The 21,299-nt window shown below is 42.6% G+C and overlaps 1 protein-coding gene across 3 annotated transcripts in view; it reads left to right on the forward strand.

Moving 5' to 3' along the window:
• Window positions 1–21,299, forward strand: part of gpc5c (glypican 5c) — a 121,605-nt gene that overhangs the window by 93,814 nt on the left and 6,492 nt on the right. For all 3 annotated transcript variants that reach the window (XM_039815596.1, XM_039815593.1, XM_039815594.1), the window contains one exon: window positions 7,069–7,210. In XM_039815596.1, coding sequence (XP_039671530.1) covers window positions 7,069–7,210 — 142 coding nt within the window. The remainder of the gene's footprint in view (window positions 1–7,068; window positions 7,211–21,299) is intronic.

A 21,299-nucleotide genomic window follows, 5' to 3' on the forward strand; every position in this document is an offset into this window, starting at 1 on the left:
GCCACAGTATGAATGGCTGAGCAGGGCAGCTATCTACAGTTACTTATGTTTGCAGTCTGTCACTCTTCCTGGAAGTCTCCATCTTTGTCTGTTACTGTATTTCTCTCTCTCTCTCTCTCTCTCTCTCTCTCTCTCTCTCTCTTTTTTTTTTTTTTTTTTTTTTTTTTTTTCTCTTTCTCTCTCTCTCTCTTTTTTTTTTTTTTTCTCCCCCCCCTTGCCCTATTTGGGAAATACACTTCTTTTTTTCTCCTTTTTCTTTCTCCTTTTCTTGGTCAGGCAATCTGAGATGCAGAGAGAATTGCAGCTTTTTCCTCTGAAGCCAGATCTGTACTCACATAGATACAGTAAATGCTTACTCTCAGCTGATTTTTGCTTTTACACAAGAGCATTATGCGCCTGTAATGTAAATATATGTGAGAGAATGGAGAGAATTTTAATTAAAAAATTTGGCTTTGACTTCTGCAGACTTTTAGAGATTACCACTGTCACTTTTTCCTTTAGTCTCCTCCAGGTTTTCCTTCCCCTCTCCTTTTCTCTGTCCACAGTTTTACCACGACTGCGCTCAATGAGGTGATACTGTTTCAAATTGTCAGGGAAGATAGAGAGCACATGTCTCAATGTGGGCATACAAAGGTTATGACTTATGATTTCGATTCACTAGTTTGACAGCAGTATCCCACATAATACGCATGTACAGATGTGTGCACAGAAACACACACACACACTTACACACTTACACAATGACTGTGACAGTTGCAGTATATATATATCCCATCCCTGGTGACCACATTTCACATTTATAAATTTCATAATCAGATGTTCAGTTTCCACATAAAACTGGAATGTGTATCCACAGTAGCTTCCTGGTTAAGCCACACACACACACACACACACACACACACACACACACACACACACACACACACACACACACACACACACACACACACACACACACACACACACAAAACACACACACACACACACATATTTTTAGCCCTCGTTTTTCCAAGTACCTTCAGAAGGTGATTGGTTATTCCTGGCAGTAAAGATTTTAGATGCACTCAAATACATGCAGGAATTCAGCCCTTGATGCTCTCAAAACTGCTCTATCATCCTATGACCGAGGAATGCTTTTGAAACTAAAGAGAGAGGACCGGGTTGCAATGAGTTGGCAGTGTGAGAGAAGAACTTGAAAATATTTCATGAATTGGGATTTTGTTCAAAGCCTTATGGGAATGCCTGATTTGTCTTTGGATGCCAGGGTAATTTCAAGGCAAGCCTGAAGCATGAAGGCTGGCATCTTGTTTTTTAAATCCCCTCACCTGTTTGCACAACCAAAATCTCAGTCTTCCTGTCTGAATATACTCCTTTTTTAGTTGTTTACTCTAAATCTCTCACCCCTTCTGCCTCTCCTTTCCCCCCTTTCTCTGTTTGGGTCTTATCTGTCTTTCTTTCTCCTCAATCCATCACTATCTGTTTGTTTTACTTGGCACGTGCCGTTTCAAATCAGCTAGATGTAGATCTAAAGTTGCAACACTCCTCACTCTTTTTTCTTTATTCTGTCCTCGTATTGTCATTATGAAAGCAAAATCCACCCTAAAATACAAAATCTAATAAAAAAAAAATGTGCTTTGTACTACGATGTCCATGAACATCGTCATTTCACCTTGAAATATTAACACTGAAATAATGGTCTATAAATGAAGGAATGTTCAAATCATCTAAAATGTCAGATTTCTGTGCCTGACTCTCAGCAGTGAAGAGAAATGGCTTCACTTTAAACATGCTGTTTAAGCAAGGACAAATCATAAAAGAGGCTGACAACTTGTCAACCAATAGTATTCTCAGTAGTCTCAGCTACACTATACTTTTATGTAACAGCAACAGGTTCTATCGGAGGACGAAAATCGTTTTAGAGGAAGTAGATTTGACAGGTACATTACAGTTCACCAGAGTGCATCATATTTTAAGGAACATATGATCACCCTTCAACTAACATTTAGTTCAGACTGGTTTTATAAGTATGAAAATAGCTATACCACTGTACAGTTTAATCAACCTTAAACAGCTCATGTTCATTTTTATTTTAAAGCATGAACAGCAAAGCTCGATCTCATGCAACAGCCGTGTGATAGGCTGCATTGTTTTACATGTCAGAGAGAGAAGAAGGCCGAGTCGTCTGAGAACAAAGACTGTCCCTGCAGGGTTAAAGGCACAGTAGATTTCTGCTTTGTAGGTTACATAAAGGCTGCTGCTATTGAAATATTCTGCCCACTTGCTCACATTTTCCATATGGTACCGTGTGACAGATCAGGAGGACAAGTCTTTGAAAGGTTGTTGTTTTTTGGTGGCATAAATGGACCATCCTTTGTTGTGTAAACATCCTGCGGTGTTCATCTATGTGTCCAATGAGTCATCCGATGCTTTTCAGACTTTAATTATCATTATTTGAAATTAACTTGCACAGCTTAGCATATAATGTGGGTTTTGCTTCTACTTAAAAAAAAAAGACAGAAAACTGAAAAAAGCCAATTTGAGAAACTACTTAAGACAATAATTGAAACCCAGAGCTGGTCCTCAGTGCAGCAACAGTCAATCAGAAAGCAAATAGGGAGAGAGAGAATATTCACCGCTTATTGTTATGCACTCAACGGTCTTTAAGAACTCATTTTGGAATATTATGTATCTCTCTTCCTTTAGATCCTGGGACAAATTTGATTTGTTAAGGTGGAATACCACAATGACCTTCCCTTACTTTTGAAACAGAAACCCCTGGCTGTTTTGAACGTCAGTTGTCCTGACAGTCAACACAAACTGAATTGGACAGCAGTCAACCAACAATTCTACAATGGCTCGACTGTGGTTCCCACAGCAACAACGCCTTAATTGATTCCTTCTCTAATTAACATGCTTTAAGAACAGCAGGGCCAAGCAGCATTGTGTTAAACATCCCTTGAACTGCACGGTTATTAGCTTAATACCCAAATGGTTATCTGGATGGTTTTGGTATACAACATTGTGCTGTTCAGCAGAGCATTTCCTCCTAAACTCATTCAATGTGCATTGCGTTTATTTAGTTGCTTTACATAATCAAAAAGGTTAATGGATTTGTCATGGATACTGTCCAGAGCCAAGGTAGATGTTTTCCCTCTTTCGCTTGCTGTCTATCTTCCATTATCACTTATCTTTCCCTTGCAAGCTCCTGCTAACATATTTGGATTGATGCAGAGGATAGATAATTACATTCTAGCTTACTTTTTTTTGCACATAAATCATTGTACTTCTTCCTGTAATTCACAGCAACAGAATAGTGTCCTCAAAGTGTAATGAGACCTACCAGTACCACACGGTAGTGTTAACGGATGAGGTAGGAAATAGGATTTTCACAGTGCAGCCCCCAAACAGGCAGAAGAAGTACAAGACACATAAAAAAACCTGTCAACAGGTTGCAATGTCAGCCAATCCATAACTATAAAATGCACTACTGTAACCAGCATGTAATATTGTTCAATTTTTTTCTAAGTAATCCTCTTGTACCTAACTGTACATCTATGGAAACTGAGCTACCCAGCTATTGTCAATGGCTTTCACTTGCGGTGAGCATAAGTGATATGTTTTAGCTGGTTCCACTAAAAGGCCCACTCCAGTTTCATGGAGCCCGGCCTTGTATTATGGTTGTACATGACTCATTTCTCTGTAGCACTCATTTCACTCGCTCAGGCCTGAGTGAGAGGGGGTGCATTCACATTAAGTAAAAATGGAATGCACAACCGATGTGATGAGTTACAATATCAAAAGTACCTGTAATGTCAGGATCCGGCTGGTCTCCTCTTCCACTCTCCCTTGCAGACAATGGGATTCATAGCTCTGGTAAGAATGACAGAAATAATACCTATATTTATTATTGCTCTTCTGATGACTTTGACAACAGTTGAGCTGCCACAGAACATCAACACACATCAACATCAGGGTTGAGTGGATTCCTCATTATTTCCCTTATTTTTTGTACTTCAGTTCAAGGCTTTGACTGTCGGAGCATCAGACACAGAGATAGAAGTACAGATATTTAAGGTATCCAGACAGTACCTCTTAACTTCCTAATATGTGTGAGTGCAGGTAAAACCAGGTCAGAATTGTCCAATACTTTGGTTTATTACCAAGTACTTAATGACATTCCCATCAGCCTCAGCTGCACTGTTTGTAGCGCTATTTAGCTAACTTTAGCATTCTAAGACGCTAAACCTAGATGGTAAACAGGGTAAACATTATACCTGCTAAACATCAGCATGTTAGCATTGTCAAAGTGAGCATGTTAGCATGCTGATGTTAACATTTAGCTCAAAGATCAAAGTACTACTACTACTACTACATAATAATAATAATAATAATAATAATAATAATAATAATAATAATAATAAGCTTTATTTTTATAGCACCTTTCATACACAGAATGCAGCTCAAAGTGCTTTACATTTGGAACATATAGCACAATAATAGAGAAGAAAATAATAATAATAATACATTTTGAGGCTAACGCAGCAAGTTGTTGCGGTTGTAGACTCTTACAACTGCTCTTAGTCTCTTAGTCTTGTTTCAGGATTGTAGCTTACATTTAATTTAGCATTGTCAGTATACATATAGTAATCAGTATACAGTGTACCTAAGCAGGCCTGCTGTGTTTTATTTTTTGGAGATATGCCCCACGTTATGCTGCGGTGGCCAACCATGTAACCGGCGGTCAGTCGGTTTAGAGGCGATGTGAGAGTACAGTACAGTAACCAGGAAAAAGGAAAGATCACTGCCTCTATTGCTGCCACAAGAAAGTAAAAAAAAAAAACGAAACACTGAAGCACTGAACTGCCCAGAAGTTTGTGTGACAGCTGATGCTCGCCAAACAACGACGCACAGTCGATCTGCTCTTTTCTCTTTTCTTTCTCTCTTTCTCCGTGAAATGAAGCTGCCTTCAAGAACGGTCGGAAACATTGGGATCTATAAACGATCTGACGGTAAACAGTAACTGTGAAATATAAAGTCTACTTGTGCTACATTGGGGGGTTAAAGAGCACAACAGGATGTCACACAAATGGGCCGTTTCATTGACACTCCCAGACCACTGCACCACCCCGCGACAAATAGCCAGATCGCTGTTTCCCGGTCTGAACGCAGCATAAAGTTCACCGTTGCTGTCAGGTGTGTTGAGTGACAGGCATAGTGTAGTGTCAATGGCAAGGAAATTAGTCATCCCTCAACACCCCAAAGCCCACCCTCCTCTCAGCATGTCTTCAGTGGTTGTTCCCTCCAAATGAAGGTCAGCTGTGCACAAGGATTGATCTTGTCAGCTTTCTCATGAATGTTTCATTTTGTGTGTGTGTGTGTGTGTGTGTGTGTGTGTGTGTGTGTGTGTGTGTGTGCGCGTGCGCGCGCCTGGGTATGCATGCAACCTAAAGGACGGTCAAAATGAGGAAGTTTGAACATGTGTGTGTCTCTATATACATGTTCTACAAATCTGATATTCACGGCACTTTCTTACCCTCATACTCCAAAGGATCGTTTGTTGTTGTGTCAGGAGAGCTTCCTGTCAGACATGGTGTGATGGAACAAAGACCATCTTGATGATGGTGGACAGCAGGAAGAACCAGCAGGTGGTCTAATTAGTTGACCCCATGCTGAGAGGGAGGAACATCATAAGGAGCAGTGTTTCCCGCTCCAGGCTGAGAAAGTCTTCATGCAGAACTGTGTCATAGTACGGCGTGATATGGTGACTATAGGTCCAGGTGTTGATTACAGTTAGATGCAGGAGTGACGCGAAAATACCCATGACGATGATGCAGATGTTTGACATTCTAACTGCCATACAAGTAAACCACACACCTAAAAGATCACTAGTGTTATAGTAATTTATTTGGTTTCTTGTAAACTTTACCAAGTAGAGTATTATATAGAGCTGAACGCCAGGATGGAAGTAAATTGAGCTTTATCCAAAATGTATACATGTTGCTGTCCAAAGTTAATAGTTCATAGATATAAAACGTTTGTTGTGGGGTTGCAATCAATGCTGGTTGTAATTAAATGCAACGTGTCATCTTACCACCCATGGCCCCTTACTGTACACCACAAACACTGCTCTTGTGTTTCCCCAGGATGCTATGTATAATCTGTTGGGCCCTTGCTGACATTTATAGGGATTGTAATGTCAGCGCATGATGAGGGACACAGGAGACATAAGGTTCATAATGTTCCACTGGGAAACACTCTCCACTTATTGGTTACAACTTCTATAACTTGCTTCGCAAAAGTATTTCACGTGAGCATTTTAGTTGCCTCTGTTACATATGAGTAGAGGCCTAGACTACTTCCAAACATCTACGCCCCTAAAACTGAGACATTTGGAAACTATGATGTGGACACCCGTCCCCTTGCGATGTGTCCTTCCCTGATTCATCACGCCCCTATCATGGGACCCTTTTTCAGAGGAAAACAGACGTCACCTCGACTGCCAGTGGTAAATTCAACATGGATAACGAATTACAGTGGTTTTTGACCTTGTTGTCAATGTAAGCAGCTGTTGTGCTGTTAAATGCTGCATTTTATAATGCTACTACTGCTTACATGCACAGAGGCAAGCTATAATTCGAGTCATTTGGGACAATTAGCGTGTCCAGCGGAGTTACAGGTGTTCCACATTTTTGCATCCCTGCCGAGAATTGCACTTACAAGGAAAACTAATGACTTTTTTTAGCAGTTTAAAAACAATATAATCTTCTTTTTCATGTTCATCAATGATGATACATGATATGAAGTCATAATAATCAGACTCAGTAGTAGTAGCTTTTCCTGTGCCAAAACGCTCGTGATGACAGAGATTGTTTCAGTTTGAAAACGCCGGTTGAAGATGAAAACGTAGTAGTGTGGATGCAGCTTGAGCTCATATATGATAACCAAAGGGTTCTTGAAGACCACTGCTGTACCAGGTTGAGAATCAGGTTTGCTTGTAAACGTAGTGGAATTGGTTTTCTACATAAACCAGTGTGTGATAAACTTTGTATTTCTGTATTTGTGGTTCAGGAGACTCAGGAGAGGTTTCCAAAACTGGGCCAGATGGAGGCCTGGGATGAACTAGGCAGTGGGGAAACAGAGGAGAGCAGCACCACAGACTGTGATGATGAAGATGGATGTCAAGCCTCAGGAGATGGTCAAGACCAGACCTGTAAGTAATACATTCCCATGTCCACATGCACAAACACTTACATACACACAAATCCTCTGTTCATTGACCAATATTGTTGGCATAAGTAATAGGTTTCATTCACTTGGCACGTAAGAACCCCACTCCTTAATCACTCCCCTTCCACATGATGTCAACTCCAATTTTTGTGAGGATTTATAATAGCTCTATTATAATCTTAATTGCTCTATAGCTTTAATCACCTGATTTTGTGCGTCATATAACTAAGGATAGATCTGCCTCTGACAAGGCGGTGTCCTTTCTCTCTTTAGTGTACCATAATGAGCCTTGAAGAATTATTTTCACCTTCTGCATGGCAAGGGAACTTCACTTTAAAACACAATCTCACACTCTGCCATCCTTACATGCTGTGTCGAATAGAATAGAGAGAAATGTGGTAGCACAGGAGGTTCCTCAGATCCTGAGACAACAAGCCAGTTTAGTTCAGTGGGCACACACACACACACACACACACACACACGCGGCACTGAGGAGCTGTTTGGGCTTGTGTTGGCTTTGATGAGAATCATTTCATCTCCTGTAGACGCTTCTTGTTAATCATCCCTTATTATCATGTTGTTTTTTTCCACCTGCACATTTAAACAAAGGAGTCAGGTGTGAGGCATTGTCTTACTAGCATGGAGGGAGTAGAGGAGGAGCAAATATGCACTTATCTATGCATACACTAGCAGCAAGTGCCAGGTTCAGTATAATCGGTATAATGCAAGCAAGCAGACAGGCAAACACAATATAAACAGACCCGGTGAAACTGAGCCTCTTTGGCTTCCCTAATTCTTGTGCTGCAGAAATGCCAGATGCTGATTCAGCAGTCTCTTCATGCGGAACATATACCATGTTTACTCAGTCCAACACGAAAGCACATAAGCATGTTTTGCACAGAGGGCTCACTAAAATACATTAACAGGTGCTTCAAGATGAGTACGCAAATTATATACAATTGGCCTAGGTGTTTAAGATCATGTAATCACATCAACCCCTATTTCAAATTTGGCCAACGACCTTTGTTGCGTTTCATTCCTCCTCCTTTTCCCTTCGTTGCCTGTCACCTCTCCACTCTCTGTTATCAAAATAAAAGCGAATATGTCCCCAAAAGATCCTTAAAAAAGATCCAAAAGGCAATTAAAAGTATTTTCACATACCAACAAAGCATTTAACTCTATTGAGTTACTTGGGTCGCAGCATCATCAATTTTTGCCACATCATTTACTGTAAATGGCATTTTGACAACTGTCAAACTAAATTTTTTGGGTTTTTCTTCAAACATTTTTGAAATTTGCCCCATTGTGAGTATTGTTACCTAGACACAAAAGGCATTGCTGTTTTTCAACAGCCTCTCTTTGGCCACCATGAAGTCAACACCGACGTGTTGTAATATTGTCCTTATCCACCTCCTGCTCCTATCGACCAATGCAGGAGAGGCAGAGATATTGGGAGGTCAATAGTCTCTCTTTGCCAGACCTTCCTCCACAGCACTGCTAAGGAAGGTCTGGCTAGTCCACACAGTATTCCGGGTTGGGAGAAAAATATGCTCTGGTTTATTGGCATATCTTTAAACCAATCACAATCGTCTTGGGCGGCGCTAAGCACTTGAGAGAGCCCCAGTGCCGCTGCAAAATAGCCTCAGGAAGGAACTTGTTTTGGTGGAACGTGAACGTTTAAAGGTTGTTTTAGTCGTGCAACAGAAAACTCAGATTGGACAGATAGTCTAGCTAGCTGTCTGGATTTACCCTGCAGAGATCTGAGGAGCAGTTAACCATAATCCTCATAAATCGACCGGAGTTTAAAATGGCAACACAAAGAAAGCGGAAGGTAACGGACATCCGGCCGAAAAGAAGGACATCCGGCGGAATTTACGGCGGCACCAGACCAATCCCGGAAGTGGAACGTTGTGGATATAGACTAGGAGGCCACCAATCCTCTGCAGCTCCCTAGCTCTGTATCTGTAGCCACTGTATAGCATTAGGGCTCATTCAGCATACAATAGACGACTATGACCACTGTGGCTTAGTGTGCTATCGGCACATCGTAAAACTACTGGTCTAGTTTTACCAAAGGGTAGCGAGAAGGCTATCCACACCACAATGCAGCTAATACACCAATCAATAGCCATTACATTCCTAGTTACACACAGCTCTGAACACGTCCTTTCTGCCCTGCTGCTTGTTGATATGTGGATAAAACATGCCAGCCTTTCTAAGAGCTCTGACGGCAGCAGCAGTATCCCAACAGCAGGGGATAATCAATCAAAACCACTGTCTGAGATTTACAGAACAAAACCCATTAGTCTGTCCTCAAAATATAAATCCATATCCTGGTGAGTCCTGTTGCCAGTACAACTGTCCTTTAGCTTTCAAAAGAATACTTGTCATCCTGTAACAAAATCATATCTATAAAGACAAATTACAGCCTCGGCACTAGTATTAAACAACATTGATTGATGCCATGACCTATGCAACACTTTTTTGGCACATCATTCATTCACACCAGCCAAGCCTGGCTTTTTGAACTCGGTTTGTGGTTATGTTTAGCTATTTGGCAATTTCCAAAACTTTCAGGTAGACAATGACTTTGGTAATAAGCATGCATTAATTCCGTTTTACAGTCACTTAGATATAGTTTTTTTTTAAACTGTTAGTGTGTTTAAACACTTTTAAAAGTTGGCATCCCAATGCACTATTGACTTACTGGGATTTACATTATATTAAAGGGGAAGTCGGCTTAAAACAAAAACAAATGTTCATGCTCATTCTCTTATGACTTCACAAATATTGGTTAAACTGTTATTGATGATCCAAACATCAGCTTTGGTAACTGTCTCCACCTCAGTCTGCCCTAGTTTGCCTCTGTGTAGCTGTGATGGCTCCCAAGGTCCATGTTAAAAGGGGGCATGACCACCCACTGTTATGCTAAGAGAGACGTCATTACCAAGCTAATGAACAGCGCTAATCTCCAGAGAACAGACTCACTGTCTCTATCCGCAATCAGATGTGATGGAACTCCTGCAAGTCCTACTTAGGAGATAGGATGCATGCGTATAGCCTCCTGCATGCTGAAAGCATTTTTGAGAATGCAGATACAGATGCTTCTACATACATATCTAAGATCAGTTATTGCTTAAATCAAATGAATATATGCAATCATATACAAACTGGGCACATTGTTACTATATGACAGGCTGAGTAACAGATTACAGATGGGCAAAGAACTACAAAACAAGAGTTGGAAAAGTCACACTATTTTCACATACTCCAATTAGCTCTCCACTTCTAAAAGAAAGTGAAGTCTGATTGCATGATGTCAGGCCTGTTTAATCTTGGTTCAGATCCTGCTCCCCTTGCCTGGAGACATGCTTGTGTACTTTGTGTGCCAACTAAACAAGGCCTAGTCATGTACGAACTGCCATGACCACAGCCATGAACAGGAGAATAAATCAGTGACTCTTAATGAACCATATCATCTCTCTCCCCCTGCAGCCATGAGAGCCTCTTCTGTGGTGCATTCGGTGGCGTGACTATGGCTTATTAACTGTATTAGCCCGGAACACTTATGGCTACTCCTTCCAAAGAAGCTATTCATTTGCAGCTAGCTCATTCACGTATTAATCTCTAAAAGACCCACAGTGGCACATTAGACCACTATCTCTCCATTAGGAAGAGAGCGGAGACTCCAAATGTCTGTGCATCAAAAGGTAGAACAGTACTTTATTGTCTTAATAGTCTGTCTGCTCCCGTGACTCTGACTCTCTTGCAGAGTGGGCAAAGTCTTTTCTGTTCTAGCCTTTTGTGCAGATCTGGAAAAACAGACATAGGAAAAGAGACGTTGTTGTTTTTGATATTGAAAGTGAATATACAGTACAAAAGTTTGCTTTTAGTTTTTATGAACTCTTAAAGATGTTTAGGATGGTACGTTGGAGATTTAAAAGCTTTCCCACTGCTAAAGTTCACCTTTTGAATTAAGATAGACCTTTATTGATCGCCAGCGGGGAAATTTGGTTGTTGCAGCAGTACAACAAAAAACAAAAGACATAAATGCAGGTAAGAACAGAAAGTAACACAACACTAATAATAAGAATAGAAACTATTCAAAAGTGGAGTATAGTGTTGTTTTGCGCTGCTGTTGAGGCAGTCTGCCTGACAAAGGTGTGAGAAGTCATAAAAACAAAAGGAGCAGAAAGCAGGTTATACATCTCAGAGGAAGAGGAGAAGTAAATGCATGGATAAACACTTCCTGTGATTGAGCCGCAGGGATGTGCTGCGAAGAAGTGTGAATCGCACAGCCATGAAAGTACAATTCTCTTTTGGTAACAAACACCATCTGTCAGGAACACTGGTGAGCTCATCAAGAAAGTGAAGACACCCCCGGCATTGCTCACCCACTCTGCACTTCAGTGGCTAAACCTCTCTATTAGCATGAAGGAACATAATTATCTAAATATGACAAGATGGAAAGATTTAAGACTGGAGATGTGTGCTTCTGTTATTCTTGAGTCGAAGGACACATTTATTAACTTTTCTTGTCTCTCCTTGCATACCCCAAGGAAACAGCTGGCTGTAAATGTTTGTGTGTGTGTGTGGGGGGGGGAGGGGGGTTGGGGGGAACCTGACCGCAAGGGAGGTAAACTCTGAACACTATTTTAAATCCACAGCTGCTAGGTTTGTGTAGATGTTTTTCTTTGAAAATGGACTGTAATGTAAGTTGTGAATTTTACTCATAGAGAAAGAGACACACACACACACACACACACACACACAGACAGACACACACACACACACACTTTTTTAGCCCTTATTCTTCCACATACCTTCAGAAGGTGATTGAGAAGAGAAAGTTGAGTCTGTATGGCATCAATTTAAGGCTAAAGGGCACTGGAGCAAAATCTGAGCTTGCCATCTATCAATGTCCAGTAATATGCAGTTTAAAGTTTGCTATCCACAGTTGAATAAAACACTTCTGTGGAGTTCTCCTTTCTATCACTTGACTTTTCAAAAGACTCTATATTGTATAGATAATGACCGTGAACCTGACCGTGATACATTGATTCAACTTTGACATATCGGCCTCATAATGTTCTTGGGTTGACGGTGTGTTTGTACCTGAATGTCAAAGGCCTGGAGAGAACTTCTCTCCAAAGCCAAAAAGGCCATAAAGGTGTGCGGCAGCTGTTCACCCTGGCAGGGGAAGCACATTCCTGAAATGAACGGCTGCTTGGGCAGGATATGGCTTACCTACACCAGTGTTAGCAGGATAACACTGGATCAGCCCCAAGACCACTACAGCCTTCTGTTGCCCTGGACACGGCACACACCTGCCTTTCATGTACGAAAGCTTGCACGATGGAGAGAAGAGTGGAGATTAAGAGTGAAGTGATGCCAGTCCGGGTCAGGACACAGGATCAGAGGTAGAGGTGAAAGTAAATGGTTACAACAATAGAGGGGTAATACCATAGACCTATATGATGTCATGCTACAGTACAAGGTGTAACAGAGTAACAGAGGCATGAAAGTACAGCTAACATGAGAATAAAATGTAACAGAGGCATGAAAGTACAGCTGACATGAGAATAAAATGTAACAGAGGCATGAAAGTACAGCTGACCTGAGAATAAAATGTTGAGGGCTGTGGTTAAGAGAAGACAATTGCAACATGGAAACCAATGATTCAATCTACCGTGAGAGACGGGGGTTAGGAGGGCGGGTGGGGGATTTGGTGCTTGTGTACTCCGCCAGGTTGGGTAGGACCAATCCCAACCCCTTGATCTTCCCATCCTAGGTCCTGGACTGAGCCAGGGCCCTTTGAGACTGGCGTGCGTAGAGGCCGGCTGGCCAGCAGATGTAGTGGCTGTGTCCCGGTGCGGATATTACCAGTAGGACTGCCATTTCCCTTAGCCTTTCATCTGGAGCTCAAGGGGCTGTGAGAGAGCTCCAGAGGGCAGAGTAGGGTTGGAAAAGAAGGAACAAGAGGATCAGAGATGGCTTTGCTGGGCAGGAACATGGTCTGGTTTGCGGATGGATGTAAGATTAGTGAGTCACATTTTCACTGAGATATGCAGAGTCATCTATTTGTTCAATCTGATGTTGTGACATTGCGTAATTTTCTCAACACTTGACTTGCTGTGAATGATTCTGAGACATTTCAGTATCATTCCCTACGAAATAAGTACTGGGAAAGACACTCTACAAATAGGGATAATCCTCTAGACTAATATGTACCCAATCCCATTTGTTAGCACATAAACTACCTGACAGATATTCTAATTATAATCCCTGTATCACAACTTTTTATTGTACATATCCGCATTTGTGATCAACTGTCTTCCATTTCCTGTCCATCCATCCCTTGTTACACCATCTTCCACCTTTCTTTTCATTGGTACACTTTTTCTTCCTAGCTTGGCATATTCTGCCCTGTGGTTTTTATGGCACTTTGAGAGCATATTAGCTTAAAGGGCTCCCTAGGTACACGGTCATCAGAGGAGAATGGTTCTCATTAGCCATCATCATCATTTCCTAAGCAGTATCAGTGAGACCTTTATGATTGAACCTCTCCAGCACACCTTTGGGACGTTTAGAAACACCAAGAATATCTGGTGGGGCAACAGGTTATAAATGAAGTTTACCAGCAGAGAAACAAGGACTGCTAGTGACTCAGTGCTCTCATACCGTAGCCGCATAAAAGTTTTAACTACAGTGTCGCAGAAGGAGCTGTTATTCACTAATATAACAAGAAATTCTTATGACATGTGCATGTTTCCAAGCAGTAAATGGCATTTTAAAGACGGTGTCCAGACTCATAAAGTTTTTCTTTATTGAAAGCTGCAAATTCAATGGATATGATTTGAATTTTATTGGGTACAAAACACTCTTGCACACCACTCTTCCACCCCTGTCCCCAGTAAGGCTATGACCAAACCTTTTGGTTGTCATTGGATTTAAATTGAATCAGTACTCAATGAATTTGTGGAAATAATCAGTTGCTGGCTACACACACTAACAGACAGACCTACAGACGAGCACTAGTTTGTTTGGGCTGCTTTATTAATGCCCATACCTGGGCTTCTCTGCTGGGGGTTGGGATGGGGATTGGTGTGAGGATGGTGGGGGGGAAGAGATTTGGGGGCGAGAGTTGTGTGAGTGACCCCGTTGACTTTCTTGACTCGCCTGGAGCCCAACCCTGGCTTCCAACACATAAACTGGCATTCCTGCTGTAACACTGCACTGAGCAAATAAAAGCAGACATTCCACTGATATTGAAAAATACAGTAGAAGGATAAGCAGGGATGAGTCTGATCCTCTTTGTCTCAGCTCAGCCTGGTATGCAGGGGGAAATACAGACTAGGTGAGGGGAGAAGGAGAGAAAGCATGGGAGGACTTGGGCTGGGATTTTCCCAGACAGGCACTTCTATCTCAAGCTCAAAAGATGCAAACTTTTGTTTTAAAGGCAAAACCTCGATCAGAGTATCTGTTTCAAATAACAGAGGTGCTTAAGGATTGCATGAGCGCGCAGATAATGAAGGTTGGTAGCAATGAGCCAATTTTTGTATTGACTACCTGCAGTCCAAGTCTGTGTGCGGCTTTATATACGTGTATACATCAAAGGGCCGTGCATGCAGGACAAGTCACTACATTAAAGGCCTATCCTATTGACCAGCGCTGAGAGCGACAAAGCCCTTCTCCCTTATCCATAATTGATGTGGCAATTAGAGCTGAACCTGGAACAGGCTGTCAGGCCTGAGGGCAGGAAGAGGACTGACCTCTCCCTGCTTCAGCTGATTACAGATCAGACTAGAATAGGGTGACCAAGATGAGAATGGGTAAAATTCAGGACGAGACGGGGGGAGGGGGGCGGGGGGGGGGACATGAATGTCAAAACTCTGCACCAAAACGATTTATTATTTTTAATGCAAGAAAACCCGAAAAAACAAATAAAAAAAATCATTAAAATCATGAACTTAAGTGTCATTATGAAAACAAATAAAAACAAACACAATGACTGCGCTTTAACATCAGCAACATCCAATCCAATCTCTCCTTCTCATGGCTGCCTGCCTGCACTTAACATGAATTTCAAAACTCCGCACCAAAATAATTTATTATTTTCATGCCTGCACGTGCACTTTCCCTGGCCTCATAGCTGCAACTTGCGCTCTCTTCATCTACTCTATAACATGAAAGGGGGAAAAAAAGGTTGTATTTTCTTAGTGCGTATAAAATAACAGAAACAACAAAAGTTTAAATGCACTAAAGCTATACCTCCTAAGATTGGGTTGCACTGGAGGCCCGGCGCTGGCATATTTCGCCGAGGATTTCACTGCTGCCGGCACTGGAGGCTTTCACATGAAGAGTTTTTGGAATTCTGCACAGCTCATTTGTTAATCCATTTTTTACTTTAATTTCGCTGCGGGCCAGGTTAAATGAGCATCTGTTTCTCACATCAGTCCAGGCACCTGCAGAGACGTTTTTGCTTTTGGCTATGTGTTCATCGGGTCCCGGGACACCAGCCTGAGCCTCCATTTCAACAATGAATGAATGAATGAATGAATGAATAAAAAATAGTAATGCGTGTTATCAAAATTCGCACCTATGTGGGGCCTACGTACTGTTGCCGCCAATGACGGGAGCTGGCTGCAGCGTCCTGCAGCCAGCTCCCGTTGGCTGCTCAATCCCCATGAACAGTTTTTAATGTTCTATCAGACTATAACTACTCGAGAGTCTGCTCTTGAGACTTTGCTCTAATTTTCGGGACAATTAGGGCAGGATTCAGGACAACTGCTTGGATTTCGGGACTGTCCCGAATTTTTCGAGATGTCTGGTCACCCTAGACTAGGAAGGGCCACTGACAGCGTACTTAGTGCACCATTCTGAGTAATTTGATTCTAAAGTTGCAGTCAGTTATGCAACCAAGAGTTTACATCAAAGTATTTGACTCACCCCCACAAAATCAAACATTTATAACATCACAACTTTCTTTTTTTTTATTCCCACACAGAATTCTGACTTTGAAGTTGAAACGGCAAGTATCACTTAGATCAGTTTAATTGAGAGGGGGCCAGTCACGTGGAGCAACACAAGACTTCATTCTATTTTCTGTGTGGGCACTGCTGCTGCTCCTTGGTGTCACTGAGCAGGTAGCACCCTAATCACAGTTCGCACACACTAAAGCATCTTTTCCGTACTCCAGGCCGTACAGCCCTTAGTGTCACTTGAACATCAACAGCAAGCTCTGAAGGGTTGAATGTGTCATTTTTCGATTCTCGATACCCAAGGCAAGACCACACACAATATCACAGAGAGAAACCGTGTGAGAACAAGTGAAAGCATGCAACTTGAGACTTCTGTATTGCTTGGTTGATTCCAGTGGCAGGGCGGAGGGGATCCATGTGTGAAATGTTATATCAGGAGACACACGTTGACAGCGTCTCTTGGCTGCTACCTGATTATTGCTTCTTCTCGACTACAATGGATGGCAATGAAGTGTGTGCAAGCATGTGTGTGAGAGAGGGAAAGTGCAAAAAAATATGACTGTGAGTTTATCTCTGCAGTCTGCACCCTTCACGCTTCTCTTTCCACAAGGACAACCTGACACCTGCTAATGCAAGTGCACACAGTAGTGTTAGGTGTGTGTGTGTGTGTGTGTGTGTGTGTGTGTGTGTGTGTGTGTGTGTGTGTGTGTGTGTGTGTGTGTGTGTGACTGAGCACTGATATCCAAAATCCGTGTTCAGGTGGGGAATGTGATGTGCAACGTGAATCTATGTGTGAGACTAAGGAGTTGCACTGGGCCTTTAACTTCTCTACTACATAGAAGCTGCTTTCTCGTCAGGATTCCCCTCCATCTCGAGAGTGTCTCACATTGACTGGTGGAGGTCACTGTCCTCCCAGGGCCCCCTTTCCCTATTTGTTTCGGTGTGTATGTGTTTGTGTGTGTGTATAGGGGAGTAAATCTTAATCTTGCAAAGGAGCTTAATAGTCTAGTACAGCCAAGAATCACACTGGGCAGATTCCATTCCACTGATCCCTGCTCTGGAGTTGCCATGCTGCTGTGCCCGTTGCTAGGTTAGCTGTAGGCTAAGATGTGTTCCCCACTGGTGCCCCTGTATTTTTGCCCCTTGAGTGGCCTGCCAGAGACCCTGGACCAGTCCTGGATTCCCTATATAGGTTGCCTGTGAACCAGAGGGACAGTTCCCAGAGATGGGAGTTTGTGTGTGTGTGTGTGTGTGTGTGTGTGTGTGTGTGTGTGTGTGTGTGTGTGTGTGTGTGTGTGTGTGTGTGTGTGTGTGTGTGTGTGTGTGTGTGTGTGTGTGTGTGTGTGTGTGTGTGTGTGTGTGTGTGTGTGTGTGTGTGTGTGTGTGTGTGTGTTAGAATACGGAATAGGGAGATTAGTTTGACAGGGCGAGGAGCCCCTGCCTGACATGGCACCACATAAAGAGTAAGTCGTGGACAAAAACAGCACAGAGATGGATGGCTAGTAATGAACTGTGTGAATGCATCCTCCCCTTCTCCCCAACCTCTAACCTTACCGCTCTTTGTAAGAAGCTGTGTGTGAAAAGAGATAAGGAAACGTGTGAGTGCTTGGGACGGTATATGTCTGTGTGTGTGTGTGTGTGTGTGTGTGTGTGTGTGTGTGTGTGTGTGTGTGTGTGTGTGTGTGTGTGTGTGTGTGTGTGTGTTTGTGTGTGTAAGACAGTGAAAGGGAAGCCTTGAAAAACATAGTGACCCAGAGAGAGTTTTAACATTCTCCAGATGTACCAAACAATGTCAGGACACCCGTGATCCATAGCCACCAAGAGCAGCATCAGTCTTTTATTGGTGTCCAAAGGTCTGATCGGAGGCAGACTGATAGCTCTGTCTCCTAGTAATGCTGGCTTTAACTAAGAATGAAAAGAGGCTTGTGCATACCTCTTGGTGCGTATAGTCCCATACACAAGCCTCCTCATGCATTCAAGTCTTGTGTTGTGTGGAAATGATGATAATGTTGCAACCAGAGAGTGAGAATGGTCACTGAATGGATATGTGGTTTAAGTCCTCTATGTATCAGTATTGTATAACTTAAAATTCTTGAACACCAAATAGGGGCCAGCACACAGTCTGTCTACACAAAGTGGCATACATGTATGAAATTACTTGAGTATAATCTACCCCAAAACTTTAAAACATCTTTGAAATATGTGCTTATACCAAAAGGGAGTAGTGGACCACATATGTGTCTCTTCTCTATCTTCACTTGGGAAACAGAGACCCTGTGGCTCTCGAAGGGATAGATGGCAGGTAGCAAATATCTGGCAAAAGGTCACACATCAGGTTGGATCAGAGGCAAATGCTCCGTCCCCTGTTAATGACGGAGACGAATGGTACAAATAATTTTTTCTGACTTCACTGCATTTGAGAAATGGTGAGCTGGTGCCCACGCTTCACAGACATATTGGCTATTGCATAAAGATCTTGTTTTACAGCAAATAAGGATTGATCTAGCAAATCAACAGTGTCATTATTCAGCCCCTTGGCAGAGCCGTCTCAGTAGAGGAACAGTTGCCCAATCTCACAAGTCTTTAACTGGAACCGAGCACACAGTGTGGAGAGGGGTGACTTCCCAATCACACACAGTATTGTCTCACTGCTAATTTCGAACACCATGCTCGTCGGTGTGTGTGCATGCACCATGAACATGCGCAAATCCATGCTTACATTTATGTCTGCCTGTGTGAGTGGTGAAAAAAAATGGTGTCAAAGGTCTGCCTCACTGAATGAAACATCACCGTGAGGCAGATCAAGTGGCCTTGTCAAATCCCAGGCCCATGAGCTGCTTTACACCCCCACACCCCACCCTTGCATCCGTCTCCCATCAGCTGCTTAGCAAGGAGCAGACCCTGAAGGTCCAAGACAGGGAGAGAGGAAGATGATGAGAATAAGAGTGAGAAGGAAGTTGCTGACCTCCACCCACCTCCACCACACTCCCTTGATGTGCCATGAATAAAACCTCCACCTTCTGACCATGTTTATAATTGTAAAGAGCATGCAGACGAGTGAAAACTGCCACAGGTGCTTTGAAGCATATGATAAACAGGTTAAAGTCTTCTATTTACAGTACACATGTAACTTCTGCGTGGGGTTAAGTTACACTGGACAAAAGTAGGTTACACTGTAATTAAACTAAGGCACTACAACACAATTCTGGGCTGATCTTATGTCAGTGAAATTAAAAAAAAGAAATAAACACAATTGTATTGAATAGAACACACATTGATGTTTGTAATGGATATAAGTCCATGTTGAGCCTTGAAAAGCTGCCTTGTCATCTTGATAGCATATATTGTGGCAACTTGCTAAGCCCCAGTATACAGTAGCACCATTCCTCACTGGATTACAGCTCTGCAGCTATGTGTTCAGTCAAGAGTTCCATGCAAGCTTGCACAACACACCAGACACACACACACACACACACACAGCCATGCACAACACATGTGGACCATTAGTTTCCAAGGTTAACTCATTGGGTTTGTCCCCGTTGCCCTAGTACTGCTTCTCCGGAGTGTATGAGCATGTTTTTGTGCGTACATGTATGTTGTGTGCATTTTTGCTGTCTCTGTGTGTGTTCTCGTCTACAGTGCAGTATGTATGACGTGCTGAGGAAAAGAGAGATTAAATCTTATCAGTTGAAGACAGAGGGAGGATTGTTTGCTTCTTCCCTTTGCATAGGTTTGATTTAATCTGTGTGGCAGCAGTGGCTATGTGCTGGCTAACCAAAAGAAGCCGAGAAGAGAGAAGGAAAGAGACAGAGAGGGAGGAAAGTAGAAGTAAAAAAAAAATGTACATTGGTTACCCAAAGAACAATCCTGCAAATTTCTGTCCCTCAGAATTGTTCCAAAGAATGATGGCCAAGATGTTTATCATTCCTCCCACTCACCTTCTAACCCTTACTCCTCCCTTCCTCTCTCCCTCCCTCCCTCCCTCCCTCCCCGGCCATCCCTCCTTCCTCTTGGCTAGAGCCTGAGGTCCACCTCTTCTTCAGGGCTGTGGCCAGGCATGTTAGAAGCAGCTGTTGTTGCTCCTCAAAACACACAAATCTGCCCATCTGGAGAGGCATTAGTGGCAAAGGACACTGTGAACCATTTCTCACACACTTAGCCAACACAGAGTTCAACAAGGTGGCAGAAGACAGAACATCCCTCTTTAACAAGCTACAGGCTGGGGTTGAGCTGTGTTGCTTCCTTGGACTGTGTGTGTAGTTACTATATATCAGAGTGCTGGATGTGCAGATGTACAAAGTGACATGATCCCCCATCCTCCTCCTCTCTGTGACCATGTCCACTGCAGGCTTTGATGACAAATGAAAGCTTCCACAACCCATTCCTTATGCTAGTATTCGATTCACACACACACACACGCGCACAAACACACATAAATACACATTACACACTTCTTCCCAGACATAAAGGTCTGTGGTCTTGTTCAGACCTCTTAGCACTCCAGTTCTATTTGTCTCTCGGGTTTCTGTTACCCTGTTTTTCTCTGTCACTGTTTGTCGCCTATTATAAAGCGTTTTACCAATCAAATCACATTTGTCTTTTACTGGTGGGGAACATATGTCATTGACTGTCGTTGTAATGGGAGAAGCATGTCGGCGTGCCATCGCGTAGCCTTGAAGTCGCCCGGGGTGATTGATTCCATCTGTTTTGATTCGAGTGACGATGGATCTTCATCCTCATACTGAAAAGCCAATCTAACCGTTTCCTTCCTCTCCTAACCCTCTCCGTCATTTTTCACTCCTGCCCGCCCTCTGTTTTTCTGTCTTGTTTGTGCTCCCCTTTTTTTTCCCTCACCATATTTGGGGGATTTACACATGAGCCAGCTTATGAAGCACGGCTTATGTGCTTACATTGTCTCATTATGACAACAACATCACATTCCATTATCCTCCTGCCCTCCTGGTTTTTCATTTCTTTGTACCTCAAGTGGTTGCTTGCTTTTAGGAAAGCTTTAATACAATGCAATGTTATTTTTCTCAAGTTTCTACAGCTTCTAGTTTTACAGTTTTCTTTTAACAATTAAATTATTTT

This window comes from Perca fluviatilis, chromosome 11 (genome assembly GCF_010015445.1).
Source record: "Perca fluviatilis chromosome 11, GENO_Pfluv_1.0, whole genome shotgun sequence".
NCBI classification, from domain to species: Eukaryota; Metazoa; Chordata; class Actinopteri; order Perciformes; family Percidae; genus Perca; species Perca fluviatilis.